The sequence below is a fragment of the Sturnira hondurensis genome, unplaced genomic scaffold (genome assembly GCF_014824575.4).
Source record: "Sturnira hondurensis isolate 20B ecotype Veracruz unplaced genomic scaffold, ASM1482457v3 Scaffold0003801, whole genome shotgun sequence".
In the NCBI taxonomy this organism is placed as follows: Eukaryota; Metazoa; Chordata; class Mammalia; order Chiroptera; family Phyllostomidae; genus Sturnira; species Sturnira hondurensis.
The window spans coordinates 6,996,438-7,014,929 of NW_028076432.1; the positions used below are offsets into that span (position 1 = coordinate 6,996,438).

Below are 18,492 nucleotides of genomic sequence, written 5' to 3' on the forward strand. Positions count from 1 at the left end.
GATAAGATTAATACCCGTGTGGCTTTGTGCAGACAGAACCAAAACAAGAATGGCTGGTTAGATAAAGCCCAATGACACCGATATTCACAAGGAAACACTGGAAATAAAGACAGCTCCAATCCTCACATTTTCACCAGTTCCAAAGGACCTCTTAAGGAATTTCACGTCTTTAAAAAATCTTACATTTGTAATTATTAATTTATTTCTCAATGTTTAAGACACGCCTAACTTCCAAGAAGAACTTCTGATACTTGCATGAGAGAGACAATGTTAATAGTTCTACTTTGTCTAATTCTAGGCAAGGATAAAGGGTCCTCGTTAAGCTGTGTAAATTTATGATGGATAAATATAAGGTTTCCATAAGTTTGTTTTTTAATATTGACAATGAATCTGAACTCCTATTGCTGTTACTATAGAGCCCAAGGAATTCTGGGATACGATCTTTGGCTTACTTAGCACATCTGTGTCCACTGCACCATCGGCCATATCAGGTCCTCCTTATCGCTCCTATGGTAACTGAATTCCTTCTTAACTGGTTTCCCTGAATCTGATCTTGTTCTCCCTGAAGCCAGAGTAGTCTATCTATAGCTCAAATCCCACAGTGTCACGTTCCAGTGTTCCCCTTCCCCTTTAGGACGGAGGTCACACTCTGCATCCAGGCAAAGAGCAGCCCCAGACTCCCACCCACATCTGACCCCTGCCTTGCTCCTCAGCCCATCACCCCCCACACTCTGTCCTCCTTCAGCATCACCCAGTATGGGAGGTTTCTCACATACTGTACAATGTTGCTATGTTTGCTTCGGACATCTTTCCCCAACGTGTCTGCTCAGGGAATCCCTCTGTATCTTCTAGGTCTTAGCACTGACACACCAAGGAAAATAAATGGTTATCTCAGGAGAGAGGTCAGAGTGGATTTTCCTGTTCCTTTTTTTTTTAGAGATTTTATTTATTTATTTTTAGAGAGGAAAGGGAGGGAGAAAGAGAGGGAGAGAAACAGCAATGTGCAGTTGCCTCTCATGCACTCCCTACTGGGGACCTGGCCCACAACCCAGGCATGTGGCCTGACTGGGAATCAAACCAGCAGCCCTTTGGTTTGCAGGCTGGCACTCAATCCACTGAGCCGCACCAGTCAGGGCAGATTTTCCTATTTCTTTGTGCAACACATTATGCAATTTTATATAAGAATCATAGGTCACCCGCTTTAAGAAATCTTGTCCTTTTTTTCTTTTCCACCAAGAAAAAACGTAATTGAACATTATTAATAACAAACTTTTAATATAATTAAGACCTATTCTACTGCATTACATTTATAATCTTGCAAGTCTGTCTCTTCCTCTGAACTCTTAATTTCCTTGCAAGCAAAGAACCATGACTGATTCAATTCTGTTTTTCAAACCTAGAAGAGTAATTGGAATTCAGTAGGTGCTCAATAGATGTTTGTTGGATAAACTAGCGAATGGTCCCAGGGAGTCTGGACTGAGTGTTACTGCTGCCCCTCACTGTCAGGGAAGCCCCAGAGTCCCCCTCAAAAACAAGGGCAATGAATGATGCCTGCTTCACAAGGCTTTCGTGGGGATCAAATCAGATGACCAATTGGGGAGCACATCGTAAGAGCCAGAGGTAAAACAAAACATTCTGTTTCCTTATTATTAGGAGGTATGCTGAAGAAAGAGATTAATTAAAATAAACACTGGCAGTCCCTGTTTGAAGGGTAAAGGCATGGCAGGGGGAAATACAGACCAAAGCCTGAATCTGAAGGGAAGACACATTCTGCCTTCAAACTCTGTTTCCAATCCAGCCCGTCTCTCCTGTGCCCTGACACCTTCCACATCCCAGCCGCCACCTTCTCATACACCTTCTCCCATTGCTGCAGGAGCCTCTCACTAGTCTCCCTGCTTCCCCTCTCGCCCCTCCACTCTGTTCTTCACATGGAAACCAGGGAGACCTTCCATTCACACGTACCGGATTGTGTTCTTGCTTAGAACCAGGCTCCGCCTGTGCTGCTCTCTCCACCTGAACCACCCCCACAGGGCTTTTCTTCTGGCTGGCTCCTCTCTCTTCAGGTCTCTTCTCAAGTACCACCTCTTAAGAGGTTTTCCCTTACGACTAAAGTACACTCTTGGTTATTCTCTCACACTGTACTGTGCATTTCTTCTCTACCGCTACTAACCATCTATATAAGTTTGCTTCCTTACTGTCTTTCTCACTAGATTATATACTCAGTAAGGAGAAGGACTGTAGCTTTCATATTTACTATGTTATTCCCAACACCTAACAGTGCCAGGTAGAAAGTAGATGCTCAGTGTGTATTTGATGGCTGGCTGGATGGAGGGTAAATGAACAGGCTGACGGGTGGATGGAAGGATGGATGGATAGGAAAGTCGTAAGGAAGTAAGTAAAGAAGAGAGGAGATCCAGGGCAGAGATCAGAACTCTGTAAGGTGAACTCTGTAAGGTGAAAAGGCCCACTTAGGTTGGCAGCCTTAGGAAGCCTATGGTTACCACAAAAACCCTCACGATATCTTGTAAGGAAATCTGTGAGGAGGAGGACGTCGTGGAAACAAGAGGTGAGAGAGCTGTGGACAGTTTACGTTCTCCACAAGTGTTTCTCTACTTGGGAATAATGCATGTAAGAGAATAATTCATGTAATGCATGGCAGGCATTATATAAGTATTTATCGTTATTTCTAATGTTATTATTCTAGCAATTATGCGCACCAGTGGAGGCAGCTGACTCTGTGTCCAGTGGACTGGTGGAAGGTCACAGAAGATTGAACAGCTCGGTTGACTAAAGCTGAGACTACTAGAGAGCCTGCAGCCGAGGCTGCTCACGGCAGGCAGGGGCCTCCTTCTGCTCAGCAGGTCCTCCCGCCCCACAGCCCCTGGCCAGTGCCCCACCGGCACCCGTGCCACCATCTCCCACAGGGGTGGTGAGGCAGAGGCGTCTCACACAGGAGGAGAAGCTGCTGCCAGCTAAGGGAGTGTGAGGACAGGGAAAATCTTTCAGCTCCGACGGGCAGATTGCAACGTCTCTTTCTAAAAACGGCTGTTCATAGGTTTTTCTGTACACCACCTATCTTTACTTCAGCTTTATCAGGTGGCAACTGCATTGCTATTCAGTGTCCTGGGGCTTGAAGTGATTTCACCCGTCAAAACAAGTAATTATGGGCTGGAAGAGACCAAAAATAAAAGAGATAAGAAGGGAGAGTATGACGTGAGGGCTGAGCTTGCTGTCAAAACGGTTGGTGGACTGTCTTCAAGATCATGTTACTGCAGAGAAAAAATAGAAAAGCTGAACCGAAGCTGGGAGTCAGGAGCACGGCCATTCATCAGAAACAGACGCACAGAAGTGACAACGGGAGCTGAGCCGGCAGATGTGCGGGGCTGCGGCATGCCGCACCGTTTGGTCAGTGTTAAAGCACAGCCTTTCTACGAGAGATTCAGAGGCCCTCTGCTCGTCCACTGGGGCTGACTCCGGGACTCTTTCAGGATGACAAGCGAAGGGCTACCTTTCAAAGGCAGTGGGTCTAAGAGACGAATACCACCTAATAAGGGCCAGCGTCAACTTCCACAACTCACTTCCTGGGCAGGACATTGAATCTCTCTGAGCTGCTGAAACCTTATCTGTAAAAGGGTGGTGACATGTAGGATATTATCTGCCCAAAGGCAAAAGGCTGGACAAGATGATTCCATAATGGCCTCTTGGGGCATGCTCATTCTGAGTTCTAACAGAGCGGACGTGCTCATTTAAAATGTATGTATGCAAGTATTTATTAATTACCCATGGCAGAGTCTATGGAGATTGTAGGACTCTCTTAAGCTCCTTGCTGGGTGATGTAGGCCCAGTCATGCCCTGTTTACCTGAATTTACAGCAACATTTTAACTTTTATGCTAAACTAGCATAGTACACATTTTCTTGTCTTGCTGTTTTGCTACAATGAAATTAGGAATGTCATCGCGATGACAGATAGATAGACAGATGATGGATAGAGAGACATAGAGAGAGAAACAGAGAAACAGATTCAGCTAAATTTGGATATGTTTTTCAGCATTACTTTTAAAAACCTTGTTTACAGTGTGCCAAAACCCTGAGATTCCTGCAGGGTATGGCTGGTAGCCACTCCCTTCAACTTCCAAAAATACCAGCTCTTCAAGTGACACTTGAGTTTGCTGCTGCTAGTGACATTTTTATTTAGGTATCTTTCAGATGAAAGTCTAAATTATCCTTAAACTCTATCAAGTATGGAGAAATGATCACTGAAGTCTCCAGCTAACCTGCTTTTTCCCCGAATCACTCCTCTCTTACCAAGACTCTGCCTAAATGGGATGTGTTCCTGCCCATGGAGAATGACTTTGGGTTCCTCGGTCTTTCCCCATCTCCTTCCAGACTGAATGCTGCCAGAGGGCAAGGACCAGGTCTCAACCCTCCCATGTCTGTGACTTCTACAGCCCACACAGGGCTTCGCACTGTGTTAGGAAAGGAGCAAAATCTTTAGAGATGTGGACCAGCTGAGAATTAATTGAGCACTTACAATGTGCTTTACACACATCAATCGTCGTAGCACCCTGTGAAGTAGGTATATTTTGTCATCAATCCCATTCACAGATGAGGAAGCTGAGGCTTAGAGAAATGAAGTGGCCTTCCAAAGACCCTAAGTCTAGTGACTGAAGAGCTGGAATTGGGACTTGGGGTTTTCTGACTCCACATCCTTAGACTGTACCCAACACCTGGGCATGGGCTATGCCCCTGGGGGGTGGAGGGGGTCACATATTTGGTTCCAGCTGAATACTTCCCTTCATCTCCAAAATCCTTTAACCTGTTGCTTGTTGTAGAAGGTCTAAATCTAATGTTTTTAAAGTAGCCTCAAGGATGAGAATAAATGCTCTCATCATAAAGATGCGTATCTTTGGGTCAAGTGCACCTGGTTGGTACAGCATCAAACTCTCTTCAAGCAGAAAACTCTCTTCAAGAAATGAATTCCTGAAATGTATATGACCAACGTTAAAAGCTGCATCTTGGATTTCAAAACCCTCCAAGCTCCATAGAGAGATCTAACTAGATCTGAGATTTATATAAAATAGAAGAGATAGCAGATGAGGTGGGATACTGGCTGTCTTCAGCACAGAGGTTTCTGGTTTGTCCAGAAAGGAATGTGAAAGGGATTCATGTAACTAATTTTTATTGAGGGTTTGCTCTGAAGAAGGCATTGTACTGGCCCTGTAGTGCCTAAGACGGGGTTCTGGCTCGTAGAAAGCATTGAGATGGAGACTCGTGTCCACACTGTAAATCTACACCGAGACCAAATGTGGCAAAGAGCACATCGACACAAGCTTAACACCAAAGCAGTGTTGAGGCTGAATGAGTCACTTCCGTGTGGCATTATCAAGGAAGGCAGTGTGGTGGTGTTTTCCCTGGAGAGCTGAGCCCTCAAGCATGCTGAAAATTATCAAGCACCTAATGCGAATGGCGCCCCCTAGAGTTGTGCAGCACAAAAGCAAGGAAAAGAACAAAACCAAAGAGCATGTCACAGTACTGGAACGATATCATTAATTCTGTCTATAGAATGAGAGGTTTTATACTATTATTTAGTTCTCTGAAACTGTGGCCCCTGATAAGGTACAGGTCCACTGCTCAATTCCTGTACATTCCAGCACAAAAGGTGGCTGTTCTCAGAGAAAAAGCCGTTGTCTTTCATGGTTGATCTAGACAGTTTCTCCTCCACCACCTTCAGCTGCCAAGTCCTCCTCTCCCATCTGTGTCAGCGCCCAGAGCCCTGCGTAGGGAGTGTTTCTGCTCCCCGCTCCCACGCTCCCATAGTGCTCGTGCCTGTGCTCCTCTCCGTAGGCCGACCCGCTGAACTGAAACGCCTGCTTACTAACTGGCCCACACCTCCACTCCTCTTACATGTAAGCTCCTTGAAGGCAAAAGATGCGTTGTTTTTACCCTCTGGTTTCCCGTGCCTAAAGTGCAATAGGTACTCAGCAAATGTCTTTTGAATAAATTTGATACACAAATGCATCTTTGAAGAATTACGTATATTTAAAGGGCGGAAAGAAGACATCGTGTGATCTTTGAAGTTTCCTCCAGCTCCCAGATCCTGATTCTGACAGAGCCAGCAGACATGACAATAGCCCCTCAGAGGGCCACAGCAGGGAATGCCCCTCTGAGTACCCAGCAAGGCCCCAGAACATCAGACTCCGTGCACCAGTACCAAGTCAGAGGGCACCTGCATGCAGAGAGTGACACAGTGCATAGGGGCTTAGGATGTGGGCCCTAAAACCAGATGGCCCAGATTCAAGACCCAGCTCAGCCATTATGAGCTGCACGACTTTGGGCAAGTAGCTAATCTCCTCGTGCCTCAGATTTTTTCATCTGTAATCTAACATTATATACTTCAAGAGGTTGTGGTGTCATATGAAACTAGTTAAATTACAGAAACTATTTAGCACAATTCTTAGCGGTATGTCCTAAAAAGTGCTAGCTCTTGTAATTATTATTTGAATTGCCTCCATCAGGCATTCTGCCACTGGAGGAAATCCAGCATAACAGGAATCTGGGTTGGAACCCTCGACACCTCCCTCAGATAGCAGAGGAAGGGGGGTGTCTACCGGGGGAGGAGACCCAGCTCCACCTCCGTTGTGAGGGCACCTGGCAGCCTTTGTCCTGTTGGGGAAGTCACCAGACAGCTACCACTCAGAAGAGGTGCCGCCTCGTGCAGGCATTGGCTCCCTCTTTCTCTTTTGCGAAAGAACCAAGTAAAACACAATGAAGGAACAGAGACTGCCTTCTCCAGAGTTATACACCGTGGGGGAGTATGTTTCAAATGTGCCATGAGCTTCGTGTAGTCCTACTATCAAGTAACAATACAGAACTCAGGCAAAATGCTTCCAAAAATCATATTCTCAAGTTGCTCATCATTCAACTCTATCCCCTATGGTCCCCTCTAGCTTTCAGTAACACTTTAAAAGAAAACGCGGCTTTGATTTTCTCTTATTCAAGTTTCTCAAAAGCTGATGATCTTTCCATCAAAAATCCCTCTCCTCGAATGACTAAGTACATTTTACTCTTTACTGCGTCCTTTTGGTCAGAGCTGTGTTTTAACCAGGCTGCTAGGCAACCATTTGGGTACAGGATGAATGCATGCTTTTAACCACTGACCTCAGCATCCCCAGTCACAGGACAGCCCTCAGATTTTCACCGCAGCATCATAGAACATCTTTTGTGTTCTGCACCAGAGAGGCAGTCAGACACCACCCCAAGGATTTCCCAATGTGCTTTCTCCACATCAAAGCGAACGTTTGGAAGCTGGCTGCAACTACGCCTTTGCGAACAAAAGTGCTGCACATTAGTGACCTCTTTGCAATGGCTGTACGAATCAGAAGGCCTTTCTCCCCTTCTCACTATGAGACTGATGTTTGCAAAGAAGAGGGTAGACGGTAAAAGAAACCTTTGGTAGAAATGACAAAAATACAACATAAAAGGAAGCCATAACCCCCAGAGCCTACAAAAGCCCAAGGAGACCAAGAGAAACTGGAAACAGGGAGACTGAAGATGCACCTGCAAAAGTGCCCACAGAGACTCCATAGCGAGCCCAGACTCAGACTGGTGTAGATGCCAGTGGCCCGCGTCCGAATTGGACAACGCGTATTTCTGTGTGGGATCCGCCCTTCATGCTGCTGCTTATATACCTGGGTGTTGTTGTTGACAGTTCTTTTGGGGACAGGCAGCAGGTTCCTATGTTCATGTTCCATTACATGAGTCTAAACATAGCGCCTCTACAAGATCAAGTATACACAGACACGCCTTGTAATAAGATTATTTTAGAGGAATTTCCACACGATGAGAACGCCACCCCTGTGTTAACAGAAGGGTCAGATTCCAAAAGTTGGTCTGAATTTTATTTACTTGGCTCTAGAAAATTAAGTTCCAACAGAAACTGTAACCTAAAACTAAAAAGATAAAGGAACATTAAAGAAAATTCTATAGAGAGAACATAATCACATAACATAACATAATATAATCACATTCACATGCTTACTTTTGAGTCTTTTTACAGTTACGTCTGTTTACAGTGACACTCACGGTTACAGATTTCACTCAGTAATTAGCATTTTGAATTACGTATTCATAAACATCAGTCAGTGTTTCTGAAATCTTCATAATCATCATACAAATGCTAATCTTGCACATAATATACTTTCTTTGGAGATCAATTCAACTCTTCATAACAACGTGTTTGTGAGAAATACTCTCTGAGCATCGACCCTTGGTTCCAGGAAAAGCAAATCTCCCTCAGTGCCTCCAGCATCCCACCCTAGGCAACTCGATTTTCTGACCCTGGGGAGGTAAAGGGATTCCTCACATGGTGCCTTCGTCCACTTGGGCTGCTGTAACAAAATACCGTAGACTAAGGGGCTTAAAGATCAGGAAATTATGGAGGCTGGAAGTCCAAGAGCAAGGTGCTGGCCAAGTCAGTTCCTGGTGAGGGCTACCTTCCTGGCGTGCAGATGGCCATTTCCTCACTATATTCTCAGGTGGCCGACAGGGAACCCAGAACAGGAGTTATCGCCTGTCCCCGGTAAGGCACTAATCCCATCATGAGGGCTCCACCCTCAGGACTGAATGACCCCCAAAAGGCCCCACCTCCAAACACCATCACATTGGGGTTAGGGCTTCAACATCAACATGGAGGGGGCACACTTAGTCCACCAAATGGTTTCCTTGTCTTCAGTAGGGGTGCTTCAGGACAGGGAATCAGAGGGGCTCAGAGGGAGGATGCGGCCTCCAAGGATTCACAGTAGAGGGTATGGGCTCTGGAGATGCTGGGGTCTCCCACCTCTGGTCCACTCCCCACATATCACCCCTTTGTTTTTTCTTGTGCCTCAAGAATGTCCTCTTCCATCTCTGATTCCAAGTACCACCCGTGTCTCCTGAGTAGGGCCTCTTTCTCCCCCGGGCTTGGCTTCGTGCTGGTAAAACTGGAAATAATGAAGTGTGAACATCCCTGAGCTATGCTCCTCTAATCTTCACTCTACAGGGGGTGCCTGGGCACACAAAGGGCTGATAGGAGGCTAATCCACACTCTGGTAGAGGCGATCCTGTGCATGCAACACCACAGAGGGGGGCACTGGGCCAGGAGAGGTTCTGAGGCAAAAGGGGAGGGATGAGAGGAAGGAGCCCCAGTAGATGTCTCTCTCAATGCTTCACTCATCCAACAGCTACTTACAGAGCACCAACTGGGAGTCAGCCACTCTTCTTAGTACGTCAGCTACATCAATGAACAAAAAAGACAAAAATCCCTGCCTAAAAGGAGCTTACAGAATAGTGATCAATACGAACACTAAATAAGAGACATAGTAGGTAAGGAAATTAAATAGTGTGTTAGGACGTATGACATACTATGAGGGGAAAGCAGACTGTATTAAGGGTGACCAAGAAGGTTGAAAGGTCTATTGATAACTTCATGTGCGGTGGGCAGAATAAGTCTCACTGAGACGGTGAGTTGCCCGGAAGAAGGCGAGGAAGTTAACCGCATGGCTGCTTAAAGGATAGGTGTTCTAGGATGAGGAAACAGCCAGCGCAAAGGCTGTAGGTAGGAGTATGCTTAGAGCATTCAAGGAACAGCCAGCAGGCCAGCGGGGTTCGGTCAGTGAGTGAGGCTGACAGGAGTCACAATGATGGGGTCAGAGAGGGTCAGATTATGCAAGGCACTGTAAGGACTCTGACACTGCAGCGTTTGGGCAGAAGAGTGACGTGATCAAACTCAGTTTTTAAAAGGTCGTGCTGCCTGTTGTATGGAGAATACACAAGAGGACCACCGGTGGAAGCCAGGACACCAGCTCAGAGGCTGCTGCGGTCACCCCTGCAGGGTAATGTTTGTCGCTCGGGTCCAAGTGGGACCCACGGTGAGCAGGGCTTGGGTTCCAGGCGAGTCTGAAAATAGAGCAACAGGAGTATCTGGTGGATTAGATGTGGGATCTGAAAGAAAGAGATTGGTTAAGTATGTGTGCAAGGTTTTAGCCTCTCAAGGTGTGGTTCACAGATCCAGAGCAGCGGTTAAAAGAAACAGGACTGGAAGATGGGACACCTGTGAAGAGGTTCCTGCATAATCTAGATGTGAGATGTAAGGCTGGTGGTGGTGGGAATGTGGAGAAACTGGTGGGTTTGAATGAAAGGCTGAGTAAAATTGACAGTAAAAAAATGAAAGTTTCACATACATATTTAGAGGCAGTTCAATATCCATTCTCTCCTTAATGTGTAGAATTTTTAGCTAAATACATGGGTGCCCTGTTAAAGGTTACACTTCCCAGGTTTTCTTGCACCAAGGTGCAGTACATGACCAAGTTCTAACCAATCGGGTGTGGGTGGAAGTGATATTTGCAAGGTCTGCTTTGTGACCCTCACAAGCATTTCTCCCTTCGCTTGCTTTTGTAGGGAACTAACAGCAGAGGCTTGAGCAGCCACCTTGAACCAGGACATGTGAATACACACCGAGGAGGGCAAAGCAACAGCTCCAGCCACTTACCAGCCTGTGACTGTCTGCCCACACTTGTTTATAAGATAGAAACACGCTTCTGTCTTTTTGAGCCTCTGCGTTTGGCGTTCATGTTGTTACAGTTGCTGAACTTTAAGCCTAACTAACACAAATTCTTTTAGCTGTTCCAAGCACAAAGGCCTAACTCCAAATGTTACCAATTCCATGAAGCCAGGACAGTATTTGACAGGAAAAGATTTAAGTCCAGCCTGCCTCTGCTTGTTCACTCTCAAAATATCCAAACAGTATTTGAGCTTCAATGCCCTGAGCCACTGCATAAGAGGCTGAAATCTAGAGTAAACTGCTGGTTATGGAACTAATGTTTACTCAATAATCCATTGCTTCTCTTTCGAACAGATGTTCAACTCAACATCACATCAGGAAGAGGTCTTGGGAAGACATATTATGTTATCTGCCCTTGGGGCAAAAAAACAGCATCACCCACACGTTTCTAATTCTCCACCCAGCCCAGCCATCATGTCCTGATTGATCAATGAGCCAACTGTGTGATGACAGAGTCCCCCGACCAGAAGGCAAGAGGCAAGATTAAGTTCTAGGCTGCCACAGAACAAAAACATATACTTTAATCAAAGGCATATTCTAGCTGTGTGGGAGTCTAATAAATTACCACTGAATATACGAAGGGTTGAGCTGAAACCTGTATAGCCTCAGAGATTCAGCCAACCCTGTAGTGCTGGCCACCAAGCCTTACAGGGTCACTGATCTAAACCCATCAAGTCCACACGGGGAGGTGGTCACCTGTGGTGCTTTGCAGTTCCTGGGGCCCCACAGCATGAAACAAGCCGGTCCTTGATCACAGTGACTTGACTAAGCACCCTCTTCATTCCTGTTTTCCAGGACTTATCAAGACCAAGAGATTTAAAAACTACAAGTGAAGAGTCAGTGGAATGTTATGGCAAAAATTGTTGTTGTGTGGGGGTCAAAGGGGAAGGCTGACCCACTCTGGGAAGTCACACATCCCGTCAGTGAAACACCCTGAAGTCTGAGAAGGTTTGGTTTAAGTAATTGCATTTCCTCCAATGGGCCGTTTGTAATCATTCCTCTAGGCAAGGAGAGCGTTCGGTTAACTGTCAAGTAGTGGCATTATGGTTAATAAAATTCAGAGAAAAGAGGTCATAAACTGAGATCATTAAAGAGCAAATATTTATTGAGCATCTCAAGTAAGACAAGACACTGTCTCCATCCTTTAGATGCTGAGGGTCCGGTGTGGAAGATGAACTAAACAGCCATGACAGCAGGGTGCTCGGGGCCAGAAGGAAACCAACACACACTGGAAAGACCAACAGCAGGGGGCTCACATCTAATGTGGGGAGTGGGGAGCAGCACAGCCCTTCCTGAGAGAGGTGACAGGTGAACTGGGGCCAGAAGCATTTGGAGGGCTCACTTTCTACAGTAATGGAACAGGGACGATACCAGCCTAGGAAAATACCCCTATAAAGCGAGCTTGATAATTGCCTGTTTAACGTAGGTAAAATATGTAATATGTAATATGTAAAATATGTAATATGTAATATGTAATCTTTGATTACATATGTAATGTGAAATCAAAGATTTACTCTGTTGCTACAATTCATGTGAGCAATAGGTCATTATATACATTTTAGAAGAAAGGCAGAACATTAGTAAAAAAAAAATGAAACGGAAGAAGTTGATGTCTCGGTGAATTTGCATCATTCAGAGAATGGAGACTGCTGAAGGGAACCAGCTTCAGTTCTGTCATCAGGAGTATGCCCAGTCAGCCCAGGCAGACATGAGCGAGAACTGCCACTGCTCTCCGGTGGACTTGGAGTCCAGAGCAGAGCTGCCTCTGCCGCCCCTGCAACCCGTGACAATCTCCGTGGGGCCACGTGCCCTTCTCAGCCTGTCTGTTCTCCTGAAAATAAGATGTTGGGTGGAAATGGCACTTTTCAAAAACACTTTTTATTACAATCCACAGTGAAAATCGGCACTTCACCTGCTGATCTGAAGCAGTACTTTTTTTTTAAGGTGAATGACTTTTTTAAAAGATTTTATTTATTTATCTTTAGAAGGGAAGGGAAGGAGAGAAGAAGAGAAATATCAATGTATGGTTGCCTCTCACACGTCCCCTACTGGGAACTGGCCCGCCACCCAGGCATGTGCCATGACTGGGAATCGAACCGTGATCGTGTGGTTCGCAGGCCCGCGCTCAACCCACTGAGCTACATCAGCCAGGGCTGCAATACTTGTTTTTATTAACTTTAATACCCTTAACTAATTTATTAAAGTTATATCTATCCTAATCCATTTCTTTAAAATAAAAATGCTGGTCAGATCCACTAACTGAAGTTTATGTCCCACAGTTTGTGGCCTGTAGTCTGAGCGGTTCCAGGCTAGAGCAATGTCTAAGGGCCCCCTCAACTCTGATTCCGGGAGTTGTCCACATGCTCATCTAATATTTAGCATTTCACAGTTTTCATGGTGATTCCATAGGGGCTATCACCCATGATCCTCATAGCGGCAGGATGACACAGGCTGAGGGGCTCGTGAGACTCATCACAGATCACATGACAAGAGTATGACAAAGCTGGGACCCGACTCTGTCATTGCACAACATCAGACAGGCATGGCCTGTTCAGTGGCTCTTCCTCTTTCAGAGAAGCCCACCTCCTGATGACCCTCTGCTCTCCAGCTTCAAATTAAATGTCTCTCCTGATCTGTCAGTAGTGGTATACAGCCCTGACCAGTGTGGCTAAGTGGGCTGGGCATCATCCCATAAACCAAGAAGTTGTGGTTTGATCCCTGGTCGGAGCACGTACCTAGGTTGCAGGTTCAAACCAGTCTGGGATGCATATGAGGGGCAACTGATTAGGTACCTAGGTACCCTCCTCCCTCCAGACTGTGTATCTCTTTCACATCAGTGTTTCTTTTATTTTTATTTTTAAAGTATATATTTTATTTATTTTTAAAAATTTTTCTTAGGAAGTTTGGAACAGATATGATTAATGGATGTGATATTTATGCATAATAAATTGGAATGACCCTGGCATCTTATAAAGAGAAATATTCCTTAAAATGGCTAAAACGCAAGGCAAGTGGGAAAATTCCAGAATTGACTAGAGCACTTGCATCAGTCTTGGTTCCCCTGCATCACATTCAGACTTACATGTCTTGTAAGTCTGTACCTGAATAGCTTACACAATTATGCAGTAGCAGTAAAAAAATTGAAAGTAGGAAAAAAAAGCCTTTTTCATTCTTATGATGAAATATATCTACCTAAAATGTACATGTTTGTCATCTTGTAGCACTTGCATTGAACAGAAGAAAGAACGGTAAGACATATTGTCTAGCGTAAAATATGTCTAGATTCTTAAGTTTGATTCCCCCCCCTTCTTTTGTTATAGGTTTTTTCATTCCAGCAAAAGGTGAAAAAGAGAAAGAGATAAACTGTCAGTTCATTTTACTCCATGCTCAATCTAGTCAAAAATACACAGAAATTTAAAGACCACAAAACTTTTTAGATAACATGGGGTTTTAAGTCATTGTTGCATTTCCTGTTCTCAACGACTTTGTGTGTACATCAATGTTTCTTTCCCCTTTTCTCTCTCTCCCTCCCCTTCTCTCTAAAGTCAGTGAGCATGTCTTCAATGAGGATTTTTTTAAAAAGTGGCATGCCAATCTAGTGACCATATTCTAAGAATGTAGTGTTAATTTTCATGTCCATACCCTTGCTAGATCCTTCAGGAACTACCCCTGCTGAACACAAATGCATGAAACCAGTCCCCGTCCTGGAGGAGTTCGTAGTCTTGCGGGAAAACACACACACACACACACACACACACACACATCCACTCATTAAATACAGTGGGGACTGGTTTCAAAGCTGCCCTTCTCTTGCCTTCTCAATGATAAACTCAGTTGTTCTGTTTAATTCAGCAAGTCTCCCCATATGGCTGGTGGTCAGCACCAAGGTTCAAGCCTTCTTTGGAGACTCGGTGCTGGCCATCAGCAGTGCAGCAAGAGGGCGGCACTCTGGGGGGAGCGCAGGGCACTCACACTGCTCCCAGGCAATGCCGCTGCTCCATTGTTTGCCCTCTGTCCAGAGGGCAAATGGAGACACCAACGGGCTCTTCTGGTATCACCCTAGGTACCCTCCTCCCTCCAGACTGGCACCAACTGAATTCCAGGATATACAAAAATTTATTAACATCATGAAAAGGTAAGGCCCCCTAGATTTAGAGACAATGTCCCATTTATATTATTTAGAAGGAAAAAGGGATGGGGGCAAGAGTGCTTTTAGAGAGCCATAAGCCTAAGGCTAAAAAATAAAACAAAACTAAACACAAAAACCAGGCACTTCAATCCTTTCTTCTTGTTAACTCTTCACAAAACGGTAAGCGCAGATTAGTAATTGCCAGTACTTTTAAGGCAATTACCGTCAAAACAATTGGAGTCTATAGTGGGAATTTATTGTTTTGCCTTGCAGGGTCCATTCCTCCTCCCTCTGATGACAGCACAGTCTTACTGTAGGGGAACCACAGCCCCTTTATTGAAAATCAGTTGCTGTGGGTGGCCCGACTTTAAATTCTATTTCTAACTCTGCGGTGGGCCCTGACTGGCTTAAGTTAGGGTGCTTAGTTTGGGAATAGGAGGGGAGTATAATCAGAGTCCATGAATCAGAAGGATTATTTTTCTGAAGCTTCAGAGAGAATATTTTATCCACAAGAGCTACCAGGAAAAAGTGTCAATCTGTCCCTGGGTGGTTTGGAATAGGAGATGAGGGACTATGGCAGCACTGAGGTGAAAGACGCCACTGGATAGGGCCTGAGGATGAAGCTGTTGAAGCAGAACATAGTGCCAAAGAAAACCTTTATCCTGGGGGAGGCCATCTGGATGCCTGCTGGATCAAGCCTTGCCTGCAACCCCATTCTAAATATTTTTAGTTGAAAGGCACATTTTGTTTGCTTAAGCTAATTATTTTCTAACACTTGCTACCAAAGTAATTCCAGTTCATAAAACACCTTAAAATATTCCCAGCGAGGAGTATACAAAGGATGCAGTGTCTTTTTGAGGGAAGGTAGGGAGACAGTATGTCAGGTAGAGTTTAAAAGACTTTTTCTTATCTAATATTAATTCTGCAAGAAACAATCACAGTACCTAGCATCTATATAACTGCTCCTATTTCTAAAAACCACCTCTTCCACATACATTTCCTCACTTGAATTTCACAATCCTGAGGCAAAGAAGTTATTAAAATTTTTATTTTGCAGTGATTACTTACTTATCAAGGGCTTTATCTAATTTAAAATATTATATCAAATTCAGCAATTCATTTGATTGTCACAATAACCAAAGGAGGGAGAAATGGTGGGTCTGTCATAATACCCCATTTAGGCAGGAGAAAACTGAACCTCAGACAAATTTAATGTGAGAAGGTGTGCGGTGACAGGCATCGGAATCCAGGCCTCTTGCTTCCTGGGTTTTAATACTGTTGTGTTTTTCTCAGCTCAGTCCTTTGAACCGGTGATACTAAACTCTGTTCCCAGAAACAAATGTGTGTGCCTTTAAGCACCACATTAGTAGCGGGCTGAACTTGACCGAAGCACCAGAGATCCAAATCTGGACTCCAGTTGCAGGGCTGCCAGAACTAACTAGTTGGTGACCTTGGGCGAGTTCTGTTTGCCTTATTTTCTCATTTGTAAAAGGAGAGGTTTGAATTAGGATTTCTGATGCCCCTTCAAAGTCTAAAGATTCTATAGCTCTAGACTTTCCTGTTCCTGCTTTCATATTAATCTTTTTCTCAGAATAATAACTTCCGCTGACAGTTGTTCTCACTGGGCGCCAGGTACACTGTACAAAGAACTTTACCTCCATTTTCTCTTTAAATCCCAGGACAATCCTGAAACAATGGTCTCTCTTATATAGATAAGGAAGCTTGGAGTTACAGGGTAGAGGAACTGCCCAAGACCAACAGAATTAGTACGTATCAACGGGAGATCTGACATCAGGTCAGACTGGTCTCGAGGACTTCAACCCAGTATATATTGTGCTCCTTTCTAAGCAGAAAACCGGTGGGGGTGGGGGGAGCCAAACTGAGTTAAATCAAGTCCCTGCAAAGCAAAAATGGAAAATCGCTGGAAGGGCGCCTGGGAAGATCCCAGGAGGCGGGGCGCCGCCCTCTGCCGCCAAAGGTATCGGCTTGTGCCATCCTACCTTCGAGGACCGTTACCTTGTTGAGATGTGGGTTCCTGGTGACATCGTATCCTCTCTTCTTCAGGGGCACGGAGCGCACCGGGCCGGGCTTGGAGTGGCTGCATCGGGCAGGTGCGGAGGGTGTCCAACGTGGGACGGTGCCGCAGGCACGGCCAGGAAGGAGAGCCAGCCTCGGGCCCGTGCCCAGCGCGGCGCCCATGATCCTTGAGCAGACCTGGCACCGGGGAGAAACCAAGGTCAGGGGTGCCTTCGGGACAGGCAGGCCCTACGCACGGTGCAGGGTTCCTTGCCTGAACCCCGGACCGGTCCTCCGGAAGAGGGCCCGGGGTTCGCGAAGAGTTCAAGGCGCCAGCCCCTCCCCTCCTCCGCTGCCACCTGCCAGGCTCTCGGGGCTTGCGGTGCGCAGGCCTTGCAGAGCTCCAGGCAAAGCGAAAGCCAGCCCAGGAAGCAGATTCAGTGCAGGTGACAGCCGCGTCATCCCCGCCCTCAGCCCCGGGAAGAAGCGACTGCGCAGCGAAGAATCCCTGAACATGCAACCCAGCTCAGTGGCTTGCCTCGATCCCCTCCTTCTCCAGCGCACCTGCGCGGCCCCCCAAGCTGATGAATTGCTGCCCCGCTGCGGGGCAGGCGGGGCGAGGCTCTGCGGGCCCTTGTTTCCCTCCTGCCAATGGCTGGACCGCGCCCGTGGCTGCGACAGAGCGAGCCTGGTGCAATCTAGAAAGTGAGGTCCCCGAAATTTTTGTTCGCAGTGCGGGGCTTCCCCTGGGAACGCGCGTGGGGGTCCTCATAACCAGGTGCGCATACATCCCTAGAGATAAAATGAAGCTCAGAGCGCCGCCCGCCTCAGCCACTCCATCTTAAGCTGAACGCCTTGGGTATCAATATACCCTCTGACGCTTCCACTATTTTGGAAAGGCCTTGGCCCAGGGATTCGGAATAGAAATCCTCAGACACCCAGTGCTCAGTGTTGCATTGTGCTCTCCAGTACACCAGCCATTAGCCACACACGGCTCTAAAAATTTAAGTGGAATAAAATAAAAAATCCAGTTCCTCAGTCACACTAGCTACGTTTCACGTGCCCAAGAGCCACTTGCACATAGTGGCTAGGGGATTGGACAGCACAGGTATGGAACAGCCTACCTTTGCTGAAAGTGCTATAGGACAGCGCTGATTGATACAGGGCCCACAGCTGCTAAGAGGCTCCTAGGGACCCCGTGGAGTTTGCGTGGGTCGTTGAGGCCAGACAGTGTCCATCTAGTCCCGAATCTAATTTTACCCCTTGTGCCCACCATAGCCAGATGATTCATTTTAAAGCAAACATTTCATTGTGTGTGGAATAAAATTCACGAGTTTGGGGTGCCAATGGGTTATCCCATACCATGGCTCCTGGCAGCTTTTGAGGTTCACTTCACTCCACTCTTTTCCTCGCTGAGTTTTAGCCACACTTGCTCCTTCTTGTGTTTCCACCCACGGAGGCCCCTCCCCGCTCATGGTCTTTGCGCTTGTTATTGCCTCTACTTGGAGTGCATGGTCTCAGATCTCTATTAAGTTGCCAACTCAAAGGCCTTTCCTCCACTTCATCCCGTGTTGGCCGCCATTAGGGACTATATAGTGAAGGTTTTTAAAAATATATATATTTTATTGATTATGCCATTACAGTTGTCCTATTTCCCCCCTTCATTCCCCTCCACCCTGCACACCCCTCCCCCACCATTCCACCCCCTTTTGTTTATGTCCATGTGTCACAAGTTCTTTAGCTTCTACA

The 18,492-nt window shown here is 46.1% G+C and overlaps 1 protein-coding gene across 2 annotated transcripts in view; it reads right to left on the bottom strand.

Moving 5' to 3' along the window:
• Positions 1-17,482, bottom strand: part of ME3 (malic enzyme 3) — a 185,722-nt gene extending 168,240 nt beyond the window's left edge. The window contains exons 1-2 of one of the 2 annotated variants that reach the window (XM_037042907.1): positions 17,282-17,482; positions 16,744-16,941 (exon numbers count right to left, since the gene is read on the bottom strand). In XM_037042907.1, the coding sequence (XP_036898802.1) occupies positions 16,744-16,926 (183 nt within the window). In that variant the 5' untranslated portion in view covers positions 16,927-16,941; positions 17,282-17,482. The remainder of the gene's footprint in view (positions 1-16,743; positions 16,942-17,281) is intronic. The other variant, XM_037042908.1, reaches the window with a different exon arrangement.
• Between the last annotated feature and the right edge of the window lie 1,010 nt (positions 17,483-18,492).